The 13454-nt window shown below is 41.3% G+C and overlaps 1 protein-coding gene across 1 annotated transcript in view; it reads right to left on the bottom strand.

Annotated features, from left to right (window-relative positions):
• Nucleotides 1-13454, bottom strand: part of Invadolysin (leishmanolysin-like peptidase, invadolysin) — a 263276-nt gene that overhangs the window by 190651 nt on the left and 59171 nt on the right. The window contains exon 2 of the mRNA XM_071595427.1: nt 13012-13112. Within this exon, the coding sequence (XP_071451528.1) occupies nt 13012-13112 (101 nt within the window). The remainder of the gene's footprint in view (nt 1-13011; nt 13113-13454) is intronic.

The raw sequence follows: 13454 nt of genomic DNA, 5'->3' as shown, positions 1-13454 counted from the left end.
TTTCCCCATTTCGTGCCATCATAGAAAGAGCAGAGAAATTCATGTGCGAGCTAAGCTTTTGCCATAGCCCCACCGAATCGCACATTAAACTGAATTAAATTGAAATTTCCAAGGCGAAAATTCGTAATTTGGTATTCCTGTTTTCTGCAACTGAAGATTTCCGATTGTAGATATTTATCAATTTCACTACAGGCATTAACAGTCCCTCCGTAACTGTGACATGCCAATGCCAATACAAAACCTCCAAGAAGGACGTCTATCTGGTATTTTAATTGACACGTGAACCATTGAGCTCGATTTTTGTTCTAGCTGCGAATTAAAATATTACTACTTGAGGAATTAGGGCCACCTTATTTAATAAATAAATAATTTTTCATTGAAATATTTTAAAATTTGTCTTGCTCAGTAGTTGTGACTGGGTGAACTCTTGTTTAATTAATCAACTTGCAAAATTTCGAAATCATACCTGCGCCATTGACAAGAAGTGAGGATATTGTTCACCTCGGTAATTCGATTGACTATGCCGAGGCAATACTTGACTTAGTACTAGATTGACTGACTTAGTACTTGAGTGACTTAGTCCTTGACTTAAATACATCCATAAATATAGAAATTAATAAAAATGTTATTACATATCCCCCGATAAACCATTTATAAGGCAATGCGATTAATTTGTCGGGTAAAAATAATTGTAGTAATTTTCCTTGCTACTATCTCTACTAGAATTAGTATCGGTGTGTTTCTGCCCTTTAATCAGGAAGCATACCAAAATCTCACTCCCCGAGGTAGCAAAATCGCTTTTCTAGGGGTGTTGCACCCTTCCGAGGCGAATTTGAGAGATTGCGAACGAAATAATCTCCGAAGGGCGATCAAATGGGATTTCATGGGTGACGGGGAGCTCCTTTTCGCGCGACTGATTGACGCACCGAGGTGGCGCTTAAACCTCTACCACGGGCGTTGGGAAACCATAGGAAAGCGGTCTCCCGTTGAGGAAGACGTCTTCAACGGGGGAAAATGGGGGGAGGGAAGGGGTGGGGAGGACGATTTGGATAGGGTTGACGTGGTGACGACGGGGGATGGGGCGTGGAGTACACGCGTTGCGAGCGTGTTGGGGGACTGGACTGGGTTAAAGGCCCCGCGCCGTCCATACAAATAAAGGGAAAACTGAGCCGGGTGGCGAAAGACGAGGGCGGGAAAGCCGATGAAAGGGGCGGCGGGCGGGGTGGGCCGACCGTCCCGTTCGCGTATGCGTGCTCGCACACTCAACGGGACACGCTTGCCAAACACTTTTACCCGTCCGACCCTGTTACAAGATGGAATGCCAGAAGAGAGAGACACACTAGAAGGGGGACCCGGAAACACTCTCCCCCGACTCTCTTTTGTTTTCGACAAGAATCGTCTCGTGGGAGGGACGATGCGCAACAAGCGCCCGAACACTCGGGACATGTAGAGAGAGAGAGAGAGCCGCGTGCACATATTACCGGACTCGCTTCCCGTGAGAACGAACACATATTTTCCTTCCTCGTTTCATCTCAATACGATGTTTTTTCTAAAAAAAAAGTAATCAATCCGAGGATTGATTATTCTCTAAAAAATCCTGTTCCCTGCCTATCTCGTCATTCCATCCTTGGAGCTGATGCCGACATGATGAAAGAATACAAGAAATTGAGCTGTACGGTCTCGTAATTCGATAAAATAAAATGAAAACTCCTAGGTTACTACCTACCACTTACAACCTTTTGTTGCAAGTCCTTCCTTTTCCTTCAGTTCGCTGAGGAGGGCTTACATTGTAGCCGCAATACGTGTATCCGACGCAAAGTGTCGTCTTTCTCCGTTTTATGCTAAATTTGCTCGATTTGAGTAATATTCTCCAAGTAGTGAGGCCCTTTTTAAATGTGTGAGAGATTTTTTTTCCTGGGTGATTGTGAGTTTGTCTGTGGTTGTCCCTGGCGCGGAATTTATTCCCGTAAACCGTCATGGATAGTGTATATCTGTTCATAAACCCAGGTGTCCTTAACGGAGTCCCTTTAACCCTGTCAATGATTCCGATTGGGTTTGAGTGTTTGGGTCCGTAGTTGGTCACTGGCGAGGAATTAACATTCCCGCAAACAACTGAAGAAGGTTATTCTTGTTGAGAGGTTGTCTTTGGTCACTGTCGTAGAATTTTTTTCCCACAAACCATCACAACAAATTTTGTTTTCATTACAGGACGAGTGTTGTCAATTTATGACGGCTATAGGAGTTTTTATTTTATTATGCTTATTTTAATTACGAACTCGGTTTCGTTACAGCGTAACATCTTCAGGTCCTGAAGATGTTACGCTGTAACGAAACCTAGGTCGTAATAAAAAAAATCTACGTAGAAAAGCGAAGTGTCCGATTTCATCATGAAGGATTTCCAATATGTTACACCTGATACTGTCATTCAATAAAGACGTTTTCCATCACTTGTTTCTCGTACTTCACCCTTGGCCAACCCCAGTAAAACTTCCTCATTATGTTTCAATTACGACCCTCGGTAGGTTATCGTACCTCAGTCCATTTCCAATCCATTTCCCTCTTCTTGTAACTTTCCTCCACATGCTTCTATTTAAAATACTTTTCGAATTACTTCTTACTTCTCCATTTGTTTCTCTTTCCATTATATTTTGATCATTCTTCGGTGATAACACACTTCCATCGCCTCCAAACTTCTTTCTTCTCTGCTGCTCCTATTGATCCACCTCTCGCACCCTCAGAATACCAGTTTTAATTGAGCTTCTCATTCTGTAAAAGATAATACTATTTGCCATATCTCTTGCTTATTCCATCGCTAGTGGTCTTGCTGCCTAAATATTAAAACTCATGTGTTTGTCCCAGCGTATCTTTCTCTAGTCTTATTCTGAGATTATCTTACCTAATTCGATTGGACACGATTATTTTAGCTTTAATTATAACTCGACATTTTGCTCCTTCATCCACTTCTCCATTGTGGTTACCATCGTCTAAAGATCTTTTTAGTTATTACGCAATAAAACACATGTTTAGGTGCAGCAAAATATAATTAAAAAGAAACGGAGCATGATAGAGTGAAGACGTATTAAGTTGGAAAATTTCTAAGAGGCATACGGAGGGACACGGGAATTAGGGAAAGGGATGTGCTTAACTCGTGACGTGAAAAGTGAGATTTTTATAAATCACCGGATTTAACTTTCCGTGAGAAATAAAAAAAAACTTCCCTTCCTATTCTCTTCGAAATATGCAGTCAAGTTCTGAAAAATGTTAAGTGACCGTAAAACAATTTACAAAATATTTCTCACGAAGTAAAGCATTAAACAATCCAGAAAAAACAGGCCAGAGGCCAAAATAGATTACATCGACGCTGGAAGAGTTTACCTCTGCAGTTATGAAGGAGAGCGTACGTGACGATAGATGGATGGAGTTGGGACCGCGGATGCGTTGAACAGGTGAGGGGGATAAAGAGAAAAATTTATGAGGACGCGAGAAGACGAAATGCGCCTTGGACCGGACACGCAAAGATAGAGAAAGTTCCACTGAAAAATTTATTGGATGGTGAATTGCAAAGTAAGCGATGTAAATGAAGAAAAAGAAGTGACAAGTTGAATTTAACTTGAAGTTCGGAGAAAAGTATGGGTACATGGGCTGGCAATGAATTGGATCTTTGAAGAAGACGGTTCAACCAAATTTGAAGACAGAACAGTGATAGCAGTAATAAAATAACGGTGAAGGATAAATGGTGGGAATATGAAGGGAGAAGTGCGCTGTCACAGACTCGTACTGATAGGATCTACGATATTCACCCAAAGTGAGTCATTGGTTATTCAGCGATAAAAAAACACCAGGTTTTAACGTATGGACGGGCGAGCTAGGGAGAATTCGGATGAAGAATATGAAAAATTGGAAAACTTTCGAAAAAAAAAGAGGACGATGTCCATAAACTTGGTGCTGGACAAGACTACGGGGCTTCAGACAAAGGATGAACGAAATGAGACGTGAAGAGTTACAAACTGAAACGTAAGTAAGGCATTGTGCGAGAGAGAGAAAGGAAAAGGATGGATCGGGAACACCTCGAGTCAAAACAGATTCGCGAGGAAAGGATGGAAAAATAAAAGGGAAGATTGCGGCACAAATACATACGGTATATCGCGGATTAGGTAAGAGAGGGAAGCAAGGCGAGATCCAGCTAGTGGCAAGATACAGGGTCGCACTCAAAAGTGGTAGGACTGATTTTCTCTGGCGCGAACGGAGCGGTGGAGGGGGGTCCGCCTGGCATGACGACGTTTTGACTCGATAAAGGCCGTTCAAGAGGCTTCGACGAGGGTCATCAACGGCATCCCCAAAGAAAATTTCCAGCGGGCGTACGGGGAATGGGAGAAACGTTATACTAAGAGTGTGGCCGCTCAAGGAGCATACTTTGAAGATTATTAAGTCGATGTAAGTATATCGTCAATAAAATTCTTGTAAAAAAAATCAGTCCTACCACTTTTGGGTGCGACCCAGTAAATGTATTTGGAAAACATCACCATCTATAGGAGTAAAACACTTGGGTCATTTCCCGCAGCTAATTCACACCCTGAAGCCGTTTGCGACTTAATGCGGCATCGTTTGCCCTTATTGGAGTGAAACCTAAATATTTCCTTAGCGGTCACAGGGTCTGAAAACTATAGCGTGAAAACGCCTTAGGATTTTACTTCCGTGAGTATCCGTTACATGGGCAAATTTAGGTCCGAAACTACTAAATTAAAACCATATAACAAACCCAAGCACCACAACAAGACATTTTATCAACACCCCATGCATCCCCAGACTAGTGTCATTGCGAGAATATTTTCACCAATCCCTCAGGATTTTTGTTCAATTTGAATTAAAATGGGGTGTTTCCACAATGGTGTCACCACCGAAGGCCATGCACGTTGTAAATAATTTACTGTCAATCTTATATAGTGCTTACCTCATCATGAGTTATCAGAACGCATTGGCACAGAAGGGCATACATTTAGAATTTTATTTATAAGAAGATGCAATAAATAAGGAAAAAGGTTATTCTGATGAAGAAGTCACATCACAGCAAATAATATCCCAAAAATCGAAGCATTTATCCGTAAGCAAATTCTCTCCATCAAATCCAGACTAGAGCACGCAAACAACCCCTTTCTTTTCAATAATTTGGACGACAACACAGGAAAAAATACAAACTTCCTAAAGATATTACTCACCTATGTCTTTCTACCACGTCTCTTAAAATTAGCCTTTAAAATTAGTTCTTCTAAACTTACAGCTACTTCACGGGAAATTGAAAAAAAAATGTTAAAAAAACTATTGTCAACTCATAAATAATTAAAATATAGCGAAGAAAAAATATCACAGGAAAATCAATAACCCTTAATTACAAAAGAATATAACCAAGCACGCAATAATATAAAAATCGCGGTGCAAAAATATGTACATTGTAGAAAACTTGTAATAATAATAACAATATTAATCTCCATAGATTTGTACACATTTCAGTATTCAATTAGCAAAATATAATAGACGGTTGTCACAAAAACTCACCTATTGATAATTTTACATAAATTCAAGTTCCCCATTTTCACCCAAAGAAAATCACACACACAAGGCACTATTATTGCCTATTTCGCACGCCACAGTCCTTCCAATGTAAAATAACCCATAGAGGTGGGGTTCGCCCACTGGAATGGTGACAGCTTGCCCACATAAAAGAACGGCCAGTGCTGAATTCGCGCAAAATGTTTTTTGGCAGGAGTAACAACCCGAGTTAGAAGAAAAAGTAGGTGCTCTGGCAACCGGGGTTCTCGAGACGAACGCCTAAATAAATACATATATACGACACACAAATAAATAACTATATACATATTATATATATATATATGTCGGATACACGCAAGGGAAGAATGGCAAATTTTTTTTGTACTGTTTATTCTGGTGGCCCAAAAAGAAGAGAAAGCGTCGCGCGTGCCCCCTCTACCTGAATGGAATCGCACGATTAATAGACGCTCCTCAGTGCGGTGAAGGAATTAGCGGAGAGAAAGGGTGGAGAGCTGCTGTTAGCAACCTTTCATATAAAAGGTTTCAGACGTGATAAATTTATTCCCCCACAACGCTTGGCGCTCATTCCGGATTAAGCGAAAGTGGAGCTATTTGCAGATTTATTGAAAAACTGTTCTAATGGAAGAGAAAATAGAATAGAGGATCCCAGGAGGCACGTCAAGATACAAATATGTGGGGAAAATAAAGAGGTAAAAAGGGCTTATTTAGGGGTTAAGGGAATCAACACTGGATGGGAAAGGATGAATGGCTCCCATTAACCACCACTCGGGTAGAAAGACGAATGATGAAGGATTGAGAAATGATAAAAGAATAAATGAAAATGAACTAACGGACTTGACCTTTGGAGTGCAAAGTAACGGAATGATGTAAAAAGGAATTTGATTATGTGACTCAAGCAATACATTCCGAGGATCAACACCAAGATAAAACGGAAGAGTCGGGAAAACTGAACAATTTTTGCTAGAAACATATAAATACGTATTTTAGTATTTTCGACAGGAATAATGATTAGGTGATTCTTGAAGACACTTCTGATAATAGAAGCACCTACCACACTCTCAAATAATTCAAAACCACAAAAATCCATGCGCACTGCGATTACTTGATTATGAGATCGGATATAGAATTTTGGTGCTGCGAAGGTTCTTCCTACGTTCCTAAAATCATTCGCCAGATCACATTCCAAACCGCGTATAAATTTATTGCTTACGTTGGAAATAAATACGGCTATTAAACGTAGTTGATCCACAATGGCCAAAAATTCTCTTTATCTTTAAATTTAAAGTTTTGGGACAATCACATTTCCGGCTCAATTCAGGTGGAGGTATATGTTAATGTAATTCCGAAATGATTATTTTTTCGTTATTGCGTAAAAGTTAAATTCCGTACAGAAAATTACATTTTTTGCTTCGCCTTAAAGCAGCACGAGCATTTGTTCAACTGACCAGCGTAGTTGAGAACGGGTGGCCTCTTGGAGATAGCATCATTCGACTTCTTCATTCGGAAACGAATCAACATTACGAACAAATTTATGGCATTGCAATAACCACAAAACTTACTGATTCATTTACGAGGGTCATCCGGAAAGTAGTACCCGTTCGTGCCGCATGAAGTGCTGACGACGCGAGTAGCCGCTGGACGAGGTCAGATAGCTTCAGTGGCTTGTCTGCCTTCTCTGAGCCAAGTTGCGTGACGCTAGCATTGCCTGTGTTGTTTCTGTGATTGTTTACAATGTTTAAAAAAATTGAGAACGCCGCCAGTTGTGAAGTGAGGGCAGTGATTAAATTCCTCAATGCAAGAAACGTTCGCCCATGTGATATTCATCGCCAATTAAAGGAGGTGTATGGAGACAATGTAATGGACGAGTCGTCTGTTCGGCGGTGGTGTCGCAACTTCAACATGGGGAGGGGGAACACACACGACGATGAGCGTTCGGAGAGACCGTCTGTCATTACAGACCAACTGGTGAGCTCAGTTGACGAATTCGTGAGGAACGATCGGCGCGTCACAATTGATGACATCTGTGAGCATTTTCCCAATGTTTCTCGAACAATTGTTCATGAAATTGTTAAACACCATCTGCATTATGCAAAAATTTGTGCAAGATGGGTCCCTCGCGTATCTCAATGAGCTGGCGGCGAAGGACTATGCAGCAGGAATACAGAAACTTGTCACACGTTATGACAAATGCCTTAATTTGCTTGGAGATTATGTTGAGAAGTAGTTTAAAGTATCCTCTTTCAAATAAAATTTTTTATGTTTGTTAATATTTACTTTTGTGTCTTTATTTCACGAACGGGTACTACTTTCCGGATGACCCTCGTACATGCTCTACCGAAAATCACCGCAATCAACGCTAAGGGTGGTTTAAAAGGCGATGATAGAGATCACCTCGTAACTTTAAGCCCAACGGCGTGTGAAATTCACAGATCAAGGTAGGTGGGCCAGTTAGTATCCCATGTGCCACCCATGGCTTCCCCGGCAAACCTGGTACCCGAATAATCTTTGACACAACGTATGGTCGTACAGGCGTCATTCTGAATCGAATCCGATCCCACCGGTCTGTATCCCAGCACTCTAACACCTGGACTACCAAGCCCCTCAACTGTGGAATAAAAACACAGTGTAATTGAACATCGTAACAATTAAATTCCCATCGTTTAGACCCTTGATTTTTTTTTAAATTGATAGCGGGCGAATAATAGCGATAGCGAGAGAAAATTGAGGTAATTAAATGGTATCTGTATACGTGAGTGATACTAGCTTATCTTTTCGATCGGACTTGTTCGATTAATGTACATATAGCATAACTTCCTTTTTTATAGGCAAAACCCCTTCAAAAAAGGAAGTTATGCTGTCGCACCCTGTATTTATATTCAAATCGAAAAATGCCAATTTGCAGTGAAATTTCGCAACTCGTGACCTTTGGCTCCAAGAGCAGACCCGAGTAAAAGGTAGGCAGACGATAAAAAAGAAAAATATCGCCACGGAGATCTACTGAACCGGTGGGCACGTAGGAGACATTATGCTTAGTGAAAGGAAGAGTGGGAGAGAAAATCCATCAGGCCACTAAACGAGCTCTTACTCTCCCATTAAGCACGTCTGACGATCACTTGCTTCGTCCAAAAGAGTAATTAATGCCGCAACCCTGGGTTTAACGTGCTAATTTGTTTCCGAACTAATTCGACCATCCGCGAGCCCAACTAGAGGAGAAGACAAGTGTAGTAATAAGATAAGGAGGGCAGAGAAAAGGAACTAAACTCCCTCCCTTCCCCGGGGGGCCTATCAGGGTAACGGTCACTAATGCAGATGCATAAGATCCGTTCAATGGAACAAGGTTTATTACTCGCACACTCGACAAGGGGAGCCCTCGCGGTAATTATGCCCCCGGTATACTATATACGGCGTGTTCCGCAGGCAGCTGTGAATGCCGCGCGGTTTGCATTATGTCCAGGATATCAAGTTCACCGCGTGTTATTTGCAGGCTCAATTCTCATGCCGTGAAGGATTCACGGACCCATTATTCCTCGCGGTGGAAACAAGGATAGACGCCGGGGATGTTAAACGCGCCAATCAGAGCCGGGAACGTACCTTCCCCCCCCCCCTCCACCTCGCCCGGCATCAATCATATCAGCTTGCCGACATTCTTCCGCCAAGGATCACATGGCGGGTGAAAATGGGGAAAGAGATGCCTCGTTGAACAGCGCACGCATTAAGTCTCTTTCGGATATTCGGTGAGATTTATAACGCCGCAACGGCAGCTTTTTCCATAGTTTCAGACTGACTTTTATTCGTGGATTCGCGCTGTCTGGTGAGTTGTCGGTTTGAAAAAAAAATCGCTGTAGCTTTAATGATCATATTTTTTTTTTTTAGCCGCTACGACTAATTGAGTTCGGATACGGCAGTTGTTCCAAAAACCTTGGGGAGCATCCAATGGTTGGTTTCCCAGGGTATTTTAACTCGGCCGGTGCGATTGTTAGAATTTTTAAATGCACGACCGAACGAAAAATATATCGACTTCAAGTCGATGCCGATCTGTCGAATCGAAAACCGTCAACCTTTCCGATTGTATTTTTTTTCAGATCTCGACAATCGCGAGTTTTTGCACATTTTCGACTGTCTATTTCAGCCGGTCGACTACTATTGACAAAATTAATTTTAATCCAATTTCAACACGTATATCCTAAAATAGTACCAAAAATATTTAAACTTAAGTCGCTTTAAGATCGGTAACCAATTAGAATTGACCATCGCCGATGGTCGAGGATCACCAATTTGAAAAACGCAACACAAATATGCAATCTTCAGTCACCCTCAAACAGCAGTAAATATAAAAACCGTCAGCGATCGAAAATTGACCACGACGATCACTGCAGTCAATGGAATCGTAATGTGATAACGGACTAAAAAATAATTGACGATATATTTCATTAACTATACAATCCTAACTTGAACAAATCTCAGAAAAAGGTAAATAAATACGAACGGAATGAGTGGGGTTAGCCATTCACAAACGGAAATTTTTGTAAACATGCAATTAAAAATATAACTGAAATGAAATTAATGCCATAACCAAGAACAAAACCAAGCACCAGGATTCAGTGTGGTGCAATGTAAAATGTCATGAAATAAAATTAAAACACAACCAAGTAAGTTCCCGAAGTTCATTAAAATATCCGTGGAAGCAAGCCAATGATGCTTAAAATTGTTTACTTTTACACCAAATAATTTTGGTGCAACACTTCTTTCAATATTATTATTACTACCAAATGTTTTTTTTTTGGAAAATTTAAAAAAAATGTACCGAGATACCGCTACGTTTTTAAATAAGGTAAGATAGTAATTAAAACTTTCAAGATGAATGAAAAGGTAACTTTCTATTAGCTCCCTAACATTATTTTACGTCAAGAAAATACCATTAAATAAGACAATTCTCATCAAAATGCAGAAATTTGCATTTTAATGCCTATTAGTGGATGACTGCGTTAACTGTCAAGGCATCTCCCGTAGTTCTTTGAATTTCAAGATAGTTTTCGTCGAAAGAATTTAAGGATGTGTCTGCAATGGCTATGTTTTTTTATAATGCGCATTCTGATCCCGTTACTGTCAACAACTACTTCTTCCATGACGTGATTATTCCCTAATTTTAAAGCCTGTGGGAAGAAGGACGACTTATGTTAAGGAACGCGGTACTTTGACAACGCTTCCTCCATTTCGAGAAATATGAAATTGCATAAGAGTAGAATAAAGAAATAAAAGGGTCGACTGGTTAAGAGAAAAAAACGTTTCAGTGTATGAATACATACATCACTATGATTCATACTGTTTTATTCTTGAATAAATGAAAAACTCCAATAGCCGTAAAAAGTTTACCTTTCTAAACAAAGTACAAATGAGATTAGTTGTCCAACGCCACAAGTCAAGGATGAGGTAAAAGGTAAAAAGGAAAGGGATAAGAAAGGTGAATACGAATACGCGCATTTCGGCCACAAAGTACTGAAGGTGATTCGCCACGACAACACAAGTCGAAGTCACTTGGTAAACTGTTTACGGCTATTGGAGTTTTTCATTTATTCAATACTACAAGCCGTAAGAGCTCAATTCTATCAACGTTTTATCCTTGCAGAATCAACACTATGCATAAGGTATTATTTAATAATCTGTTATCGTCCCATGATTGAGTCTGTACTCGCAGACGGTTTCCGACACTAATTATTTCTTCCGCAGAAATTTTAAGAATAATAAACGCAGTAATGCATAGAAATTCCACTTTTATCAGTTAATGAACTAATATCGGCTCAGTGCTCCCACTTTCAATGATACATAAACTCAGTAGAACGATCAGGGGAGGATGATAAGCGGAAAACGGCATTTTGCAAACGGAGAAATAGATAAATGGTCACGTTTGGAGCATGATGCTCCTTGAAACTCCTTAAGCACAGATGTAGAAACATTTACACAACGGTGAAACTTCCACAGAAATGGAAACTCATTCTTAGAAAGCCATTCTGACAAGGATATGATGCGAAGGAGGGCGATTTGAAAAATGGAGAATTTCCACCAAAGGGCAACTCATGAAACGTGCAACGTGCCCCCACCCCCCCTCTGACGGAATACGTAGTCCACGGGGGTGTGCACTAGGCATGGGATAACGAGGATCGACCACTACTCACGCTCGAAAATGTATTGTTCGCGGACTGAACTCAAAAACTCGGACTGGATTCTAACAATCTAACCGTGCCCCAGTTACCACAGGTGCTCTGGTGAGTTTCATCAGCGGAAAACACTCACCGACGTCCTTGACAGACCTTTGATACGTACCTACATTCTTTCCTCAAAATAACGGCCAGTGAAATTAATTGGTAGACTCGAGTCGCCAATCGCTCCGTGGAAATATTTCGATCGATCATCGGCCAGCGAGCAATCCGACGGGTCCTCACATTTGCCTACCTCCTTCGTCCCCGAACTTGAATTTGGAAGGATATCGAGAGGCGGTCGAATTTCTCCGATCAATTGTGACCGCACGAGAGGGCTGTTATTCCTTATTATACGAAATTTCATTATGTAGAGCAAAGATAAACATGCTTCGTGGCTTGGATTCTTCTGCTGTCCAGTTTTTACATAATGGAACTTTATTTCGCTGAAACCGTCGATGGTGTAAACGGATTTGATACGTATAATTCAAATCGAGATGATCTAAAACTGTGTACATGTCAAGTTAACCTGTCCGATCCCAGCAAGGATATTTGACCGACTCATAAACACACATAAATGAATGGGAGAGTTGCTTGTAGTGATTGATAGTTAATTAACTAAATACTAGTGTTCTAAACTAGTGTTCTATTATTTTGCTTTGATAGATGCATATACATTTCAATTCGCCTATTATCCCAATTAATTTTGCATCAATAAATATTTGCACCAAAATTAAACGATTTAATTGACCACATTTTAACATAGAGCTAACAGCGATTAAAATGCCCGAACAAACCATACAAGCCACAATTTTCTGTCATGCCATTGAAAAACGTTGAGTTACGTAAGTTTTTGAAACTTTTCGAGAATATTATCATGACGGTAAGTGCATAGGGAAGCAGCTTGGAACTGAAATATTTGTTGTCTCCGAGGGTACGGTCAGTTGGGAAACAAACCTATTAAAACGTAAACCTTAAGAAGTTTAAGAGTAAAGCAATAGTAATTATTCTGGAGTAAGAAGATTTCCGTCATTCATTTCATATCTTCCTCGTACTAAGTCGGCCACTCACGTGGTGGGGCACGCGCCAAGAGGTTTGAGGGTCACGCATCAGCGCACGAGGTCGCCTTCAACGTCGCCGCGACGCTCTGGGGCGTGCCGGGCGCGCCTTTTGAAAGAGGGAAAGGGGGGGGAGAGAGAATGAGAGAGGGAGAGAGAGCGGGAGCGAACGGGGATGGTTGTGTACTCACTCGAGAACGGATCGGTCGTAGTGGACGGCGATCCTCAGCGGCTGGTCGATGCTCCGCCTCCGCACCACGTGCACCGGGTCCAGCCCCACGCCTCGGATCACCTGCGAACGAAAATGAGACGCGTGCTGTTCAGGGTGTACCCAGAAGGCGTGGTGGCACGTCCACGCGACCGAGCGAATCGTTCGAATTTCAAATTCGACCCGTTCGCATGAATAATGCGCATTGTAATAATACATTTATATATCCATTCCAACTTGATATGCATTACTCAAGCTCGCCGTAAAACTATGAATAGTCATAAGGGGGAAGATAGGTGCACCGGAGGGAAAAAGCCTGCACTGGGTTTGGCAGCAATGTCATAATTGTTGGAAGCAGGTGGCTGGCGCAGATGCGTCAATCACACATCAAGGAGGGAAGGAAGGCAGACAAATTCACTCGTTCTC

The sequence above is a fragment of the Hetaerina americana genome, unplaced genomic scaffold (genome assembly GCF_022747635.1).
Source record: "Hetaerina americana unplaced genomic scaffold, ioHetAmer1.1.p SCAF_7, whole genome shotgun sequence".
In the NCBI taxonomy this organism is placed as follows: Eukaryota; Metazoa; Arthropoda; class Insecta; order Odonata; family Calopterygidae; genus Hetaerina; species Hetaerina americana.
This window is presented reverse-complemented; position numbering and strand designations above follow the sequence as displayed.